Raw genomic sequence first — 19,119 nt, forward strand, 5'->3', positions numbered from 1 at the left:
AGGGTTATTGCAACGCAAATGCACCTATTTTCATCATACCTCTTAAGCCAGAGGATCGAACGGAGATAGCAGGTCTCACTTTAACTTTTAATTTTCGTATAAAATATGACTACTGGAGCTGAGATGAATGGCAGTGCCGTCACCCTATAAAAATTTATTAACCGATGGGTAATTTTCTGATTAATGAAGACTTGTTGCTCTCGATTCGTGGGATCGGATTTCCCATTTGAATTTTGCCTGATAAAATTTGAATATTGTAAACCCGCTATGGTGGTAATGGTGTTTATTTGAAAATAATTTTTCACACCACAATTGTTGACCGAAATATTGACAATCGAAAACTTGTTTATTCTAAGTTAGTTATGCATGGGAATTGATTTCTATGAAGTCAGAATTTTCCATTGAATGTAACATATTTTTCCGTATTTTGATTTATACATATATCAACATTAATTTTGTTTCCAATAAACATAAAAAAATGATACAACGTTTTTTTTACGTTTTGTCATCGGCTCATCAGTGCATTATTAAATTAAGTAAGATTGCTAATGCCACCAACTATTGTAGATGTACGAATTTCTTCCCCGATTCAATTAGAATAGGATAACGGTACCTTCATTCAATTATACCATAAGCTAGAGTGATCTTTCCATTGAGTCTACGGTTAAGATGAAAGAAGGTGCATTTGCTTAGAGTTTTGGTGTGGCTATAATAAAAGTATCGCACAATTGTCGAACTATTTTTTCTGCGGTATTGCTTCTTGGAGCCGAAGCAAAGGCATTTTATCTCAATTCGTTGATTGAAAGTCGCAAAGACTCTATTAATGAGATTACTATTGGTACAGTAACCCTATGACAATGTCAAGCACACTAATTCTTCAATTAAAATTATGAGCTCTAATTTAAACTTCAGGATAAAAATTTCAGCCTCGTGCGTTCATTTGGAATTGTTATTGTAATAATGTCTGATTCCCATATGAAAGCAACTAATTGAAATGGTACTCTGCAGTTATTTCTGCTAGGCAGCTCACCTCACGTGTGCTGGTGGGAGCAGTCACTGATAGAGAAGAGAGACAGAGTGTGAATGTGAGAATTAATCATAATTAAATGTAAAGAGTGCCTTTCTGCCCATGGCCAGCTAGCTGCAACAGAATATATAATTATTTTAAACGACAAGTTTCGCCAACTTTCCGGCACCATCGCAGGACGCATCTGAGCTGGGGTAAACGGGACAGTAATGCAGGCGGATATGGTGAATAAATATATAATTCCATCGGGGAAGTGAGAAGAAAATTGGAATTTCCTTTACCAAAGTCTCGCCAGTTAATTGCGTCGTTACTGCGGCTGGGACTTACCTCCTTTCACGTGCACTTCGCGACTTAAAATAGTACCGACCAAGTTTTTTAATTTACATCTGAAAAACAAAGTGAAGAGAAGAAGAATGCAAGAGTTAGAGAAAGGAAAGATAACTGCATCGTAGAGAATACATAATTAAATTTTGCCTATTAGACTGGTGAAACTTTTGTCATTACACTTTCCAATTAAAAAAATCACAAATGGTACCTCATTACTGGAATGTACAGCAATATTTGCGAAGCTCCCAATTAGGAAAGTCGTCTATTGGAATGTGTACAAGAAAAGTAATTATTTATTTAGTGTCTTCATAGTTCTGGTTTTGTCGACCTTGAACATCTATCGTCTGTTCGCTAAAGTTTGCTTTGTCATTTTTGACGTTCATAAGGTTACCTTGTAGTAGTTATACAAATAGAGAGAGAGGATAATGTCTGTAATCATTGTTTAGTAATGTGTGCATTTATCCAGGCCCTTACCCAGGATTTCGTTTCGGGAGGGGCCAGTTGACTTCACCAGTTTCGGAAGTACCGGAAAAGCGGTCAAAAATATCAGAACGGAACTCACACCGATTTCTCAGATATTGCTTGGCCTATTTCATGAACTTATGTTCGAATGAAAGGTGTTACCCAAGTAGCATGTTATGTTGCTGTCCTGTATTTTTCCACTGATTATGCAATTTATCAAGTTAGTTTATGTTACTATTCTAGTAACTGTTGTGTTATGGAAAAGGCGCATTTTTATCTTTAAGTTCTTCTGTTATTACGAATATTTAATCACAACGATTTGCAACTGATACAAAAACTCATGCGTCGATCCCATCACAAAGGCAGTAATAAAAACAGCGAAAAAACAATTGTGAAAATGGTGAAAACTACCACGTAATGTAAACATGAAATGGAATGACTTTTACAAAAACATAATATTATTAATTTTTAATGAATAAGTTTAACATTTGATTTTCAATACAACTGGTCTTAACACAAACATGGATCTTGTAAAAAAATGCGCATGAAAAATGATAATTCTACTGTAGAATTAAATTTTTGTTTTTTTGTAAATGAAAAGCCGACAACGAACTGCATTTTTATGGTGAAACATCTATTCGTATATCCGAAGCGCCTTTAAGTTAACGTGTTTGTACATTGTACATCAATTTCTGTCGCCACACGATAATTTTTCAACTTCTTTGTATAGACGCCAAACAAAAACTAATCGTACGATATGCGTCAAAATTTGACAGAATGTGTATACAAGTGTTGCCAACGTTGAGAGAATAAAAGTTTACCGATTAGACAAGCGCGGGAATTATAAAATGAAAATTCCGGTTCTTTTTTTATCATAAGGTATGGCATCCAGAGATGTCCATCTCCTCTGTGTGACGAAGATCAAGCAAAACTTCTCCCCTCGCACGGACAACTTCAACGAGAGCTCATTTCTGTTAAATATATACACCACTGTTGTATAAAGTGTGCACGTATCAAGAGTGCTTGTGTTTATTTTCTTTATGCCTCTAGCACTGAATCGCGCCAGCAGAGCTATCAAATTCTCTGAGGTGTATGCAGAAACTTTCACAGAGCACCGGTGAGTACTCTGGTGTATGGTTTGCGTAGAAGAAGCGTGGGGTACACAAAATCAGCAAAATTAAACAATTTATCGTTGAATTTTCGTTTTCCCTTGCAAGTTTTTCATAGCAATGCCAGATCTACTCTCTATTAGTTGAATTTCACAGATGTGTTCGCTCACCATCACGCGCCAGTGATCACTTGGATGTAGTTAGGCTAGACCACGTGAGAGCGATTCATGCGAAGAGAATATGGTTCTCTCGCACCAGAACACAAACACACACTTAAAGTCTGTCTAATGGACACTGAGAGGAAGTGCGCTTTCCTCTTTGTGTGGAGCACACCAAATTTATCCGCAGTGTAGAAATGAACGACGCGCACTGGTGTATCACTCTAGTGAAATGTCAAATGGCATCGATGGTAACACTGAGTTGCATAGGAAATGGTTCACGCAACGTAATAATTTATATTATCAAAATAACAGGAAATATTGACATGTTAATATTTCAGAAGTGAATGCTCTACGTTTTGCTTTTTTATCAGTTTGAATCTTCTAGTTGAATTAAACAGCACCGTAGGTATCATTTTGGTAAGTCCATGTGCTGGAGTTGCTTAAACGAGTTGCTCAAGCGGTAATGTATAACTATGAGAGTAACTATGATGAACTTAACTTTTTGTTCAATATCTTTAAAATGTGATGTCAGGTCTGGTCATTTTTTCGCGAGATGAAAACCGAATACAAATTATCTGATTGATTTTTGTTTTCATTGCGTATGTCATGCTGTATTTCTGCAACTTTTATGATTATATTCTCATGTCGGCAAGTTTTGCGTTCATTCTAAACAGATAAATCTTGCAGAACTTTTTTGCAAGTTCTGAATTTTTACCATTGTTTTTCAAAGACTGAAGAAAACGGCACACACTGACCTAAAAATTCATGAGGTAACCAAAACTATGTGGACTCAGCAGAAAAATAGTTTTTTACAGCAAGATTCTTAATTCGGCTTATCATTTCGCTAATTTTTCTTCCACAAGAGATTTGTAGCAATTCCGACGTATATTGTGTCCGATACAATTATGACAGCTGTTTGAATTTTTTTTGAAAAGTTGCACAATTGTTATAGTTACTCCCGTTTTATATGACGATGTGAATTCCATACTGCCCATACTCGCATTTCAGTCCCATATCGATTTTCGCCAATTTAGAGTTAGCTTAAGAAATGAAATCTGGCCTCAATATACTTTCTGTAATTGCAATAAAAGTTGAGGGTTTGTGCAGTAAAATGTGGAAAAAATATCAACTCATGTCTGTCCCATATACAAAGCACCGGCATGTCAGTTCCATTCAGTGCAAATTTCAATAATTACATTTGTTGCAATAAAGCACGGGTAAAAATCTACCGGTACCATGATTTTCTAGTCATGAAATCATGAACCATGTCTTTTTATGAAATTTCATGAGCAAAATGATTGATATCACGAAAATTTTCATGAAAGATGTGTTATTATTCATGATATTAATGGTTTAGATCATGAAATCATGACTTATTATTCATGATATTTCATGTAATAATACCATGATTTAGCATGAGGTAGGACAATTAATCAAAAAATTCGGAAATAAAATTTGGGACTGATATGCAAGTATGGGCATTATAACTTCTAGTGAAACATTAACAAGTTGGTGATTTGCTGCACAATTGTTTTAGATGTACTTAAAGTTGTTCTACAGTGATTTTTCGGTAGTATTGTGAAACTTAAAAGTGATAAGTTGCACAACCGATTTTAAAATATTAAAAATATTTTTGAACATATCTAACATAAAAAACAATTCTAAAACAATTGTAGAACATCTTAAAATTTCATTCAGTTACATTTGCTACTTGGGTATTATTCCATATGACATTCAATTTAAACATGATTCAACTTCTAGGTCCGGAAATACAGAGTGATGAGTGTTGAAAATTTCAAATCGTCATTAGAATTAACAATGCAACGAAAATAGAAAAATTTTCTTCATCTCTGGTTCCAGAAATAAAGAATTGCGAGGAATCTCAAATAGTTAAAAATCTCGTATAGTTATACACGTTTATGTTTTTTCATTGACGTCTATTAGAGCTGAAGAAGTACTCGTCCAGTGGAGTTTCGAACATTTAATTTTTTTTCTAAAAATGAAAAACTACACACACTGACAAAAATTCATGAGGCGGCCAAAACTATACAGACTCAGTAGAAAATATTCTTTACAGCATGATTCGCAATCCGGATCATCATTTTTTTCACTTGTGGAGAGTATCTTTTTGCTCACATATTTTACCTCTATAAGATATTTGTAGTCATTTCGGCACATATACATTAGTAATATTTTTGATAAGTTACACAATTGTTATAGTTACTTCTTTTTATATGTGAAAATCTTTGCAGAACTTCTATGATTACTAGTGAAACATTAGCAAGTTGATGATTTTCTGCACAATTTTTTTAGATGTACTCAAAGTTGTTCTACATAATTTTTCGGTAGTATTGTGAAATTTAACGGTAATAAGTTGCACAACCGTTTATAAAATGTTTTAAAATCTTTCTGAACATATCTAACATAAATAACAATTCTAAAACAATTGTACAACATATCAACATTACGATAAGTTACATTTACTACTTGGGCGGAAATCTCTATCGAAGTTTTCAAAATGATTTAAAACATCAATTTTCAAATTCTCTTTTTTTAATTCAAATAGTCGCCTGGGATTTGTAAATAACATAAAACATTACATTCCTGATATCTATCCGTCATATCCGTTCCAAAAATACCGAAATTGTAACAATTTGCTATAATCTCGATAAAGTAGAAGTGGCCATCTCATTGTTCGTGCTACATTCCTGGCGATCGGACGTGCGAGTGTCGGTATCCGCTTTTCGTCGCGTCTGCAATCTTCACGAGTGTTTAGTGTGTCGGCGACAGTGCTGACTCATCAAAGTGCGAGCGTGCTAGCCACCACGCGTATCGAGTAGAATAGCAACAAATTGAATTAGAGCTAAGTCACGCAACCACCACTCATTCAAATAGTGACAGTAAGTAAACTAAGCCACACCTACATCCGAGAAACCAAAACCAAAATGGGAGGCCCAGAGCCCCCACCCCTCAATAATTTCCCCCCCTTACCCCCATCCAGTGCCTCCCCCGCATACATGCAAAAAGGTGACGAAATAGATACTCACATACTACTTTTACGTCCCACAATCAATGATAACCAAACAAACACGCTCCCCCCCAACCCCTTCCTTATCCAAAAAATTATTCAACAATTCATCGGGGCTGACTACAACAAATTCCTAAGTGCAACGAAAACGGCGCGAGGAACACAATACATATTAAAAACAACGTCCAGGCACGTATACACAAGACTCAGGACTCTCCAAAGCCTCGGAAATGATTACCCGGTCGAGGTCATACCACACCCGACCCTTAATAGAGTCCAGGGTGTTATCTACGACGTCGACACTATCAACCTCTCCGAGGCAGAACTGCTAACCGAACTAAAAGCTCAAAACGTTATTGACGTTCGGAGAATTACTAAGACTGTTAATGGAACACTCACCAACACCCCGCTACTCATTCTGTCATTCGCCGGTATCAAACTACCGGAGAAAATCTTCATTGGGTTAATCCGCACCGAAGTAAGGCAGTACTATCCCGCTCCATTGCAATGTTACCGATGTGGCCACTTCGGTCACGGCAGCAAAGCATGCAAACAGAAAGAGATCTGCTTAAACTGTAGCGAGGAACACGAGAACTCTCGCGAAAACCCATGCAGAAAGAGCAGCAGATGTCCAAATTGCAACGAAAACCACCCCGCTCGATACAAAAAATGTTCGAATTACATCGCCGAAATGAAAATAGTGAAAACTAAAATCGACAATAACCTCACCTATGCGGAAGCTAGGAAACTACACAAGCCAAAACAACAAACCTTCGTTAATGTAGCAAGCAACGAGGCAAAGGAGTGGCGTGAAAAATCAGAAAAATTGGAAAAAGACTTCGAGGAACTCAAAAACCAATATCGCTCAAAGATCACACAACTGGTTAATAGCAAAGACACTCTAATAAAAAAACTGAAACAAGAGCTACAAGAAAGCCAAAAAATTAACATGCAGATTCTCGCTGAGATGGCCGAACTAAAGAAACATATTACTGGAAACTACACCCAGTCACAAAGCACATGGACACATCCCAAAGACAACACCCGGAAAACCAAACACAATTCCAACGATGACATCCCCACATCCAACCCTGAAAAAGCAACGGCCAACTACGGAAACCTATTTACGGAGATAACCCCAATTATCAATACATCGAAGAAACTACCTCAACAAAGTGCAGACAAACATAGAGAAAACTCCCCTACCCAATCACCACGAGCAAAAAAACAGAATACAAGCAGAGCCAACGACAATTTCTCACCCCCTCCTGAAATGGAGGGGATAGAAACCGATCATTCCTCGGATATCGACCCAACAATCGAATAAAAGGACATTAAGATACTAACCCCTCCAACAAAAGACATGCACCGAGATCAACTAACTCTACAAAACAAAACAAAAATGATCCAAAACCGAACAACACTCGCATTACAATGGAACACTAACGGACTACGAAACTCTCTAGGCGACCTACAAATATTAATCAATAATACCAATCCTATCTGTCTGGCTTTACAAGAAACCCACCTCTCCGACGCCACCGACCCCACTGCATGGCTCGGACACAATTACACATGGGAAGCTAAAACCGGGGAGAACATCTATCAAACAGTCGGACTTGGAATACGTAAGGACATTCCTTCTACCATCATTCAACTGCGGACAGATCTGATCGCTGTTGCCAGACAGATCACATACCCGTTTAAAATAACGGTCGTCTCGATTTACCTACCCCAAAACATTTCCAATTTAAACCACAAATTCCGCAAACTAATTGAAGAAATTCATCCCCCATTCCTCATCCTGGGGGATGTCAACGCCCACCACGAACGTTGGGGAGCACGCCAAAGCAACCAACGAGGGAACCTAATAATCGAAACCATCGAAGATCACAACGCAATAATTCTAAACGACGGCAGAATTACCTTCACTCGCGGGAACTCCGAATCGGCAATCGACATCTCCATAGCTTCATCATCAGTAGCCAGATTATGCTCTTGGGAGGTCCTCGATGATCCTGCCAACAGCGACCATTTTCCCATTACCATTTCCCATAACCAACACTCACCCGACACTACACGAAGACCACGATGGATCACGGAACGTGCGGACTGGCCCGAATACGAACGCCTTGTATCAATCAACATAGAACCTAACAGGGAGTACACCGCCACAGAGCTCGGCCTTATAATGAACCAAGCCGCCCACGAAACCATACCTAAAACAGGTAAAAAGGCTGCGAAGCGAGCCATCCACTGGTGGTGCCCAGAGGTGGCAGACGCCATCAAAGCCCGCCGTAAGGCACTGCGGGTACTACAAAAAACCGAAATTAATAACCCAACCCGACAGGAAAAGGAACAGATATTCAGAACTAAAAGGAACCAAGCCAGGAAAGCAATCCGAGAAGCAAAAGAGGCAAGCTGGACCCGATTCTTAGAAGAAATCTCAACCGACTCAAACACAACCCAACTTTGGAGAAGGGTCAACGCCCTAAACGGCAAGCGCCGCCACACCGGCTTCACCCTCAACACTAACGGCACCACCACAATAGACCCCTCCATAATGGCAGAGGAAATGGGCACCCACTTTGCCTCATTATCAGCCAACAATGCCTTACATTCTGCATTCCTAACAAAGAAAGCCAAACTTGAACTCATCAAAACTACCTTTCCCCCCGACACCGGACAACAGTTCAACCAACCATTCTCCGGCTCCGAACTCCAACATGCACTAGCATCAGCACACGGTAAATCAGCCGGAAGCGACGGCATCAGCTACCCACTCATACAGCATCTCCCACCCAACGCCAAAAAAGCACTACTGAAGTGTTATAACACAATATGGGAGCGCGGGGAACTACCCGATTACTGGAAAAGTGCCTTAGTCGTCCCTATTCCCAAGAAATGCGAGGGGAACAGAACCGTAAAAGACTTCCGTCCCATCAGTCTTCTCCCATGTATTGGAAAAATCATGGAAAAAATGGTAAACCGCCGCCTGTCAGCTTATTTAGAGACTAACCAACTGCTCGACCAAAGACAATTCGCTTTCCGCCAAGGCCAAGGAACAGGAATCCACCTGGGAACCCTGGGTCAGATTTTACGCGACGCAAAAGACCAAAACCTGCATGCCGACATAGCCATCCTAGACATAGCCAAAGCCTATAATACAGTATGGCGAGAAGGCATACTGCGCACGCTACTTAAAGAAGGAATCACCGGCAACATGGGTGCATTTCTCAGCAACTATCTTCAAAATCGTCAATTCCAGGTTACCATAGGAGGAAACCGATCATCAACCTTCACCGAAACCAACGGGGTACCCCAAGGCTCCGCACTAGCCGTCACACTCTTTTTAATAGCAATGAACCCTGTATTCCGAAACATAACAAGCAAACTCCACATACTTGTCTATGCCGACGACATAATCCTCGTCTCAACAGGAAAAAACCTCAAATTCATTCGCAGGAAGATCCAAACCGCGGTTAAGAAAATCGGCCAATGGGCGAACTCTGTCGGATTTTCCATAGCACCCCAGAAAAGCGCCATTGCACATTGTTGCAACTCTCACCATGTCGCTGCAGGAAATCCAATTAAACTGGATAACACTAACATACCCTTTCAACGCCTACCCAAGATACTCGGCATCACGATCGACCGAAAGCTCACTTTCAACGACCACTTCAAGAACATTAAAAAAGACTGCGAAAGTCGGCTGCGACTTATCAAAACAATAAGCTCCTGCCACCCCCGATGGAACCGACGAACAGCTCTCAACATCAGCAAGGCCCTAATCAACAGCCGGATCTTCTATGGAATTGAAATCACTTGCCTAAACCGGGAAGGCATGCAGAAGACATTAGCTCCTCTCTACAACCGCTCAATCCGTCTGGCAAGCAACCTCTTACCTAGCACCCCGGCGTTCGCTGCCTGCGTTGAATCCGGAGTCTTACCCTTCCAATGGTACGCCAATATCACCATTTTCAAAAGGACTCTCGGCTTCCTACAAAGAACAAGAGGCAACAATCGAATATTACTCAGTATTGCCAAAGACCTGTACCTAATGTACAATAATACCAGAATGCCCAAACTTGCCAGGATACAACAGATCCGCCGGCGGGAATGGTTTGCCAAAACTCCACGCATCGACACCAGTTTAACCCGCACCCTCCGGGCAGGAACACAATCAAACGTAGTCCGAACCCACTTGCACCGACTAATAGAAGAGAACTACCCCTATCATCATCAAATTTTTACCGACGGATCCAAACTGAACGAACATGTCGGAGCCGGTATCTACAGCACAACATCCAACCACAACTTTCGGCTACACTCATCATGCTCAGTATTCTCGGCTGAAGCCTCAGCAATCCTCTACGCAATCAAATCCAAACCCCCCAACACTCCAACGATAATTCTATCCGACTCCTTGGCAGTCCTCACCGCCCTCGAAACAGGCAATTCCCTACACCCCTTCATCCAAGCAATAGAGGAACAGTGCAACAACCAGACGATCATCTGTTGGATACCCGGACACTCTGGAATCCCCGGCAACGAAGAAGCCGACGCACTCGCAGCTTTAGGCAGGTCCAACAACCACTACCTTACCAGAACGGTCCCAGCTATGGACCTCATCAGATGCGTCAATACAAAAGCTTTACACCACTTCATCAGAACCTGGAGAGCATCCTCAGGGCACACCCAAAAAATTAAAGGTGAACCCGACAAATGGATCGATAGAAGCAGCCGGATGGAGCAACGAGCCCTATCCAGATTGCGAACCGGCCACACCAGAATTACCCATGCACACACCATTTCAAATTGTCAACCACCATCCTGCCCCATATGCAACGTCAGGCTCTCAGTTGAACACATTCTCATCAACTGCCCCAAATTTCACGGTCTTCGCAGACATCACAGTCTGCCCAGCTCGATCCGCGAGGTACTCAGCAACAACCCGGACAACGAACATGCACTCCTTAAACTACTCCGAGATGCCAATCTACTCGAATGTCTTTGAGTGTCACGACCAAAAATCCTCACAAACGCAAGAGGAACCTAACTCCGTAACGCAAACCCACCCGAATGCTATCTAGATACCCAAACCAAAACACCAAACACCGAAAAAATTACGACCGAAAGTCTTCAAAAACGCAAGAGAAACCTAAAACAAAATCGAAATTAACTTCATCTGCCAACTAGATTAAAAATTATACCTACCGGCAGCGTAAACAAACAGCTAAGCGTTTTGTACAATAGCACCGACAGCAGCTGACAATCACTCGGACACCTAAAATAAAGACCAAAATGAATACACCGATCGAATTGTCGAACAAGTGGTGTCAGCAATAATAATCATACAGCACACCGCTCCGATTCACCGACCGAAGCGCATATCGATCAATTTCCGATACCGAAGCCCAAACCATCCAGTTCAACATCGCCAAGAGTATGAGTCAGTCGCATTCAGAATGGGCTTTTTTTTCATCATCCGAAGAAGAGAATAACCGTGCCGAGATACACGGAAACACTCTGCTAACCATAGTGGAAACACAAAACAAACACTCGGAGGAATTCTCCAAACAATCAACGGCGGTAATAATTCTCATCATACTGGTCACCATCCTTATCCTGCTCATCATCATGAGGAGCATCCTGAAAATGCTAAAAAGAAAATGGACCAATGAAGGAATGAGGACGGCCCAGTCCATAGCGAGTATCACCAGAGTCTGAACGGAAACGCACCGATATCCTCACCTGAACACACCCGGCCGTCCAATCCAACACAGTCCTACTCCACACAGTCCGGAGCTCCACAAGTCCAGAGTCATTAAAAATAAAAACAACGGCAGGCCCCACTATCTTGAACCATTAAACAGACCTTAAACATCAACCAAACAGAAAACGGCTGATCACGCAAATCGAGTCGACGACCAACACGAAGCAGCTCAAAGTTATAAAGAAAGCACACAATATTGCAACCAAGGTCGGACAACGGCATCTATCAGCCAGAATTACAACTAAGCAACACGGGGGAACCCTATCTCCACAACGAACGGCCCAAGGACAACGACACCTGCAGGTCACTTTCTTAACAGAGTCGACCCCCAGACGAAAAACTTTGAGGATCATCCACAAGGAAATCAAAGGAATTATATTTCAATATATTATAAACAATACAATGTAGCTATATCAAATGAAATGTAATTATAAATCCTATCCATCCCACTCATCCCCAAACTCCCCTCCCAACACTATATCACCTCGGCGAATGACCAAACGGTTAAAGCCGAGGCTCTAAATAAACGAATAATAATAATAATAATAAGTGGCCATCTTGCTAAGAGTAGCTTGAAACATCAACTTTTCAAACTTACTCGTCGAACCTGTTAAAAATGCCCTTATGTAGAGATAATGTTTATTAGCAAAAATTTTTAAAGAATTTCGATTTTGATTTTAAGAAGATTTCAGACAACAATGATTTACACCCACTCAACAAGCTAGTTGACGTGCTCTGATAGACACGTTCAAACATCAATCAATTCAAATTATTAAGTACTTATTATAAACACACATCCGCCGACTCCAACTAATCCGGGAAGCCGAACACAATTTTACAAGGCCGAATTTTCGGAAATAACGACGCCCTCTGACGAAGGAATAGAAACAGGAATTAGTAATGTAAGTATTTCAGAATTCTCAAAAACTTCTTCGCTTCATAGACAAAATGTGACTGAAATTTTGGTCTATTGCCAAAATTTCAACCGCATGAAAAGCCCGGCCAAAATGAAAGAAATTCATCAAAATTTAATAACCTCCTCTTTCGACGTAATCCTTGGAACTGAAAGCAGCTGGGATGAAAGTGTTAGAAGCGAAGAAGTATTTGGAAATAATTTTAACGTATTCCGGCACGACCGAAATTTATCTCTCTGTCAGAAAAAATCTGGAGGTGGAGTCCTCATAGCCATAAACTCTTGCTTTACTTCTGAAGAAATTATTACTCCTAAATATAAAGAATTTGAGCATGTATGGGCCAAAGTCTCAATATTGGGAGAAGAACATATTTACTGCTCTGTCTACTTCCCACCCGAAAATGCGAACAAATTCTCTTTTGAATTATTCTTTCAATCTTTAGACACAATTATTTCGAATATGGAACCCGAAGTAAAGCTACATATTTTTGGCGACTTCAATCAACGTAATGCGGACTTCATTTCTGACATTGAAAATGAATCAATCTTACTCCCAGTCGTTGGAGAAAACGAAACATTGCACTACTTTTTCGACAAAATTTCTAATTTTGGCCTACATCAAGTAAACTCCGTAAAAAATCAACAAAATGCATATTTAGACCTTCTTTTCACAAATTGCACAGAAGACTTTTGTGTGAATGCATCAAACCTGCCATTATGGAAAAATGAAGCATTTCACACCGCAATTGAATATTCATTATTTACACACAATGCATCCCTTCCCTACGACTTGGAATATGAGGAAGTGCCGGAATACAATAAAATTGACTTTGAAGAAGTCAAGTGTAGACTAAGTATAATAAATTGGCGGAACATACTGAGTACAGAAGGAAATGTCGACGTCGAAGTAAACAAATTCTATCACATTATAAACAAAATATTATCCGAAACTTTGCCCATGAAAAGAAGAAGAAAAAATCATAACAGCAAGTTACCTGTATGGTTCAATTCACAACTAAAACATTTGAAAAATAGGAAACAAAAAGCACACAAAACTTACAAACAAGAAAAAAGTGACGCTCATCTTCAAAATTACTTAAATCTATGCAATCAACTCAAAATAGCCATTAACACAGCACACGAAGAATACAACCACAAAATTGAAAACGAAATAAAGACTTGCCCTAAGAACTTTTTTAACTACACAAAAACTAAACTAAAAAGCAACAATTTTCCATCTCAAATGCACCTCGACGAACATGTAGGGAAAAATAGTACAGAAATCTGCAATCAATTTGCAAATTTTTTCCAAGAAGTATATACATCTTATTCAGAAACTGACCGTGACCGTGAATACTTCTCTTTCATACCTGCATTTTCTAGCTCCATCTCTGTAAACTATCTATCAGAACATGACATTTCGACAGCACTGAAAAACTTAGACGCCTCAAAAGGGCCTGGACCTGACAGTATACCACCAATATTTTTAAAAAATCTTGCTGAAGAACTTACACTACCACTACAACTACTTTTTAACTTATCGCTTAATAAATGTACTTTTCCCAAAGCATGGAAATCTTCCTTTCTTGTACCAATATTTAAATCTGGTGCAAAATCTAACATTCGGAACTACCGTGGAATAGCCATTATCTCATGCATTCCAAAATTATTTGAAAAAATTGTAAACGAAAAACTTTTTCATCAACTTAAAAATGTAATAACAAACAAACAACATGGCTTTTTTAAAGGCCGCTCAACTACAACAAATCTCTTAGAATTTATGACATTCACACTGAATGCAATGGACGCCGGCAACTACGTAGAAACTCTTTACACTGACTTTAGCAAAGCCTTCGACCGTATTGACATACCTTTACTTCTACACAAACTACAAAAATATGGCATAAAACATACTCTTCTTGAATGGCTCAAATCATACTTAACGAATCGTGTACAGGTAGTCCGCTTCCAAAACATTCTGTCTGAACCAATTAATGTAACATCTGGCGTACCTCAGGGTTCTCACTTAGGGCCTCTCCTTTTCATTTTACATATAAACGACATTTCCTTCATACTCAAAAATTTGAAAGTGCTTATATATGCAGACGACATGAAACTCTTCATGGAAATAAAAAATATCAACGACGCTGTAATATTCAAGAACGAAATCAATCTATTCTACATTTGGTGCTGCAAAAGTCTACTCCAACTTAATGTAAAAAAATGTAACTCAATAACTTTCAGTAGGAAAAATGAAACTATACCCACAAACATACATCTAGGAAATCAACTTGTAGAAAAATGTAAAATTGTAAGAGATTTAGGCGTAATCTTAGACTCCAAGCTCACTTTTGTGGAACACTACAATACCATAATCAATAAAGCAAATAGCATGCTGGGCTTTATTAAACGCTTCAGTCATAACTTTCAGGACCCATACACAATAAAATTATTATACACTACATATGTCAGACCTATTTTGGAATATTGCAGCCTAGTATGGAATCCATATAATATTATTCACGAAGAACGCATCGAATCTATTCAAAAACAATTTCTTTTATATGCACTTCGTAAATTAAACTGGACAGCATTTCCTCTACCATCATATGAAGCACGCTGCATGCTCATCAATATACAAACACTTAAAGAACGCCGCGACCTTGCAATGCTTTATTTTATCAGCGACATTATTTCTCAACGCATTCAATCACCTTCTTTATTATCGCAACTAAATTTTTATACACCTAGCCGTCAATTACGAACCAGGAAATTATTTTTAGAAAGAAACACTAGAACAAATTATGCAAAATACAGTCCAGTCAATCGAATAATGCGCCATTACAATCAATACTGCGAACATCTTGACCAAAAAATCAAAAAATCAAATCAAATCTCAGCTTTGTCGTAGAAATAATGCGTAGTATGTAAGTGAACATTGTAAACAATTTATATGTAGTCTACATTTGCTTGACGAAATAAATAAATAAATAAATAATACATACTTTTGCTAACTTTCAATCGAAGTCATGCACTATTGTCAAACGTCACCGACTTCAAGCAGGATAGTCATACATATAAATTTACAATGGTTTTCAAATACAGCCTGATTCGACCAGTAGACAATAAAGCGGGTCGGGCTGCATATTTTCAAGTTGAGGAAGGCGTCTAGCTGAACCGATAAGCAGAATACGATGGTTAGATCTCGCACCAGAAAGCAGTATCGCTAGTAGCTAGTCGCTAGTACAGCCGAAATACATCATACTGGACGACGAATCGAATAATTTACCCAGAAGTACTTGATGTGGCAGGCGATCTGTGGGTACGGTAAATTCAGCAAACCGTACTTAACGATCGGCACTATCATATGCCAAATATATAGAAATATAAGAATGCTTTCAGAAGTACCTGCTGCCTTTCCTCCGGTATTTGAAATTACAAACTTGATACGATGTACAAATTTTACAACGATTTTCAAACTGTCGAGCAAAATTCGATTGTAACTAACTGTTTTTCATACGCCTTCAATCAAAACCTATTTATGAAGATAAGAAACAACAAAATAACCCTACATTCCAAATGTACTAAATTCTTATTATTTTAAATTCATATATAATGAGAATTATAATATTATTGCAATCGATGTTCAATCCTTAACGATATACACAGCAAATAAACTTGTTTTCAACTAGTAGCCAAAAGCATAACTGATGTGATTAAAGATATGTTTGAATTATGTAACGATAACTTATAAATTTATGTCACCTTGTTTTAACCAGAGCAACATAAAAAAGCATGTTTGTGCTCTTGTTGCAACATAGTTGGGCTTAGTCGTATGAGAAATAGCTGCGGATTGCTACTTGGGTTATAAGTTATAATTTTGATTTTTGTTTTCTACGATTTCTTATACATTTAGCAGGAAATCGAAAGTGTTGACACATCACTTTTCGTTTTCTTTGAGTCCGCCTCGATAATGGAGTAAACTGTCCTGAAAAATTTAATTAAAACCAAAAAAAAATACAAAGGAGTGGATTTGCTGCGAAAGGAAAGTAAATAAAAATGAAGATAATAAAACTCATCCGAGCAATGGTTGCCACTACCGTCTCACTTATAATTGTCGTTAGTGACGATGCGGAAAGTTCCCCAGGGACTGTGAATTTTCCAGGAAACATTTTAAATAAAAATGACTGGCTCGCCATTGCCCACAGGGGTTGTATTTTTTTGCAGTCATGAAAAGCTGATGCTAATGATGCCGGGCCGAGCGCGGGAAAACAGGCGTGATCTTTTTCTGCATTGAGATTAGAGACCAGCATAAGGTCTCCCGGGAGAAAATTCTTTCATTCATTCCTGTTATGCGCTGTTGTTTCCAAGACTACCAGCAAAGTGTACTCCTTTGAAGCTGGAATTGGGTATAGCATTTCGAGGCGAGCTGAAAATATGAATAGATATGAATATAAATAAGACTTACCTATACACTGTTGAGTGAATTTCATGACGAAACTTATCCGCAGAAAAGGGGTAGAAAATCAGACTTCCATTTGGCGAAGCATAAACTAGCTCGTGGTTAGTTGTCGCTACCGACCATTCCATCTGAAACAAAATGAAACTCGATTCAATTATGAACATTCTCCACGAGACGCGAATCAGAACAGAGCTATGCTAGTTTCAATAGGAAAAAAGTTTTCATAATCTAAAACAAATCAAACAAACTGTAATCAAAGAATTCCAACCGTAATCAAGGTTCAATTTTCTCTTTTCCTAAATCAACAGAAATAATCATCTAATCCTTCCATAAAATTCTTACGGAACACCGTGATTTTTCCTGATTCCATCGTTATACTTAATCTCACGGATTTTTAACAGTTATTGGATGAAGTTTTCAAACGAAAATATACCAAGAATAAAGAGCCAGAAAACGTGAAAGTATAAATGCTGGAAAAAAATTAATAAATGTATCAGTCATTGTCTAATCAAGGAAAACTAAAAAATAAGTGAATTGTAACTAGGATCATTGGTTATACCAATTTCGGAATAAAGCTGACAATATTTAAATTTATGTATGACTTAGAAATGATTGCAGTTGGCTGGTTTCCCGAATATAGTCAAACATCAAAATGAGAACAAATCGAAATCTGATTATGATATTAACATCAGATTGAAATCTTAATATGATATCGGCTTATAAACATTTCAATTGATATTATATTATGTTATCATTTTGCTGTTCCCTTTTGGAAAAAAAATTACAATGTAAAAGTTTTGTGAAATTAGTATTGAAAGCAAAAAACCTCATTAATGCAACAAAAAAGGACTAATTTCATGAGGCGAAAAATGCAAAGTAAATTTCAATGAAACAATTAGGCATTTCGTAAGGCGATACAAAAATTCAAAAGTTAATTTGAATGGAGCAGTGGCAGTAGGCCGGAACTATAACCGTGATCAATGAAAAGATTTTTGACAACATTTTTGCAGCTTTTACACGAATAATGCTTCTTATTTTTTGTCATGAGACTCTTGGTGTAAAACCGTAAAACCACACATCTGAAAGACACCGGCGATCATCGGTACCACGTTAATCTGAAACTAGTCCATTTACTTGGTCGCCACTACTCAGTCGTCATTCTCTTTTGAGGACGAGTACTGCTCCATTCAAATTAACTTTTGGCTTGGGCAATCTCATCTCGCTGATTCTTCAGAAAAAATGGCCTAATTGCAAATGACAGTTTTGCCTTTCTCATATAGAAAGGTTATGCAATCAGTTGAAAAAACGACTAGTAAAAAAACGACTAGTAGAAACTGTCATATACCATTCGGCTCAGTTCATCGAGCTGAGCAATGTCTGTGTGTGTATGTATGTGTGTGTGTATATGTCAAATAATCTCACTTGGTTTTCTCGGAGATGGCTGAACCGAGTTTGACAAACTTAGATTCAAATGAAAGGTCTCATGGTTCCATACGGAATTCCTGCATTTCATCCGGATCCGACCTTCAGTTCAGGAGTTATAGGGTAAAGTGTTTTCAATATTGTACACCGTCACTGGCGGAATAAAAAACGTAAAAAATTTCCTAAACTGGTCTCAAAACTACACAGATCGATAGTCATTATCAGTAGGCAACTAAACAAACCTATTCCGGCTATCCTGGTCCCCGGTATCCGGTTCCGGAAGCACCGGAAATAGTGGTCATATATACCAAAATGGATCTCACTCACTTTTCTCAGCGATGGTTTGACCGATTTCCACAAACTTAAATTCAAATGAAAGGTCTCGTGGTCCCATACGTAATTCGTGAATTTCATCCGGATCCGACTTCCGAT

General features: G+C 38.7%; 1 protein-coding gene across 9 annotated transcripts in view; it reads right to left on the reverse strand.

Annotated features, from left to right (window-relative positions):
• LOC131437430 (cell adhesion molecule Dscam2) overlaps positions 1–19,119 on the reverse strand; it is a 249,507-nt gene that overhangs the window by 116,107 nt on the left and 114,281 nt on the right. For all 9 annotated transcript variants that reach the window (XM_058606769.1, XM_058606762.1, XM_058606766.1 and 6 more), the window contains exons 4-5: positions 17,272–17,393; positions 1,355–1,413 (exon numbers count right to left, since the gene is read on the reverse strand). In XM_058606769.1, coding sequence (XP_058462752.1) covers positions 1,355–1,413; positions 17,272–17,393 — 181 coding nt within the window. The remainder of the gene's footprint in view (positions 1–1,354; positions 1,414–17,271; positions 17,394–19,119) is intronic.

Source organism: Malaya genurostris, chromosome 3 (genome assembly GCF_030247185.1).
Source record: "Malaya genurostris strain Urasoe2022 chromosome 3, Malgen_1.1, whole genome shotgun sequence".
NCBI lineage: Eukaryota > Metazoa > Arthropoda > Insecta > Diptera > Culicidae > Malaya > Malaya genurostris.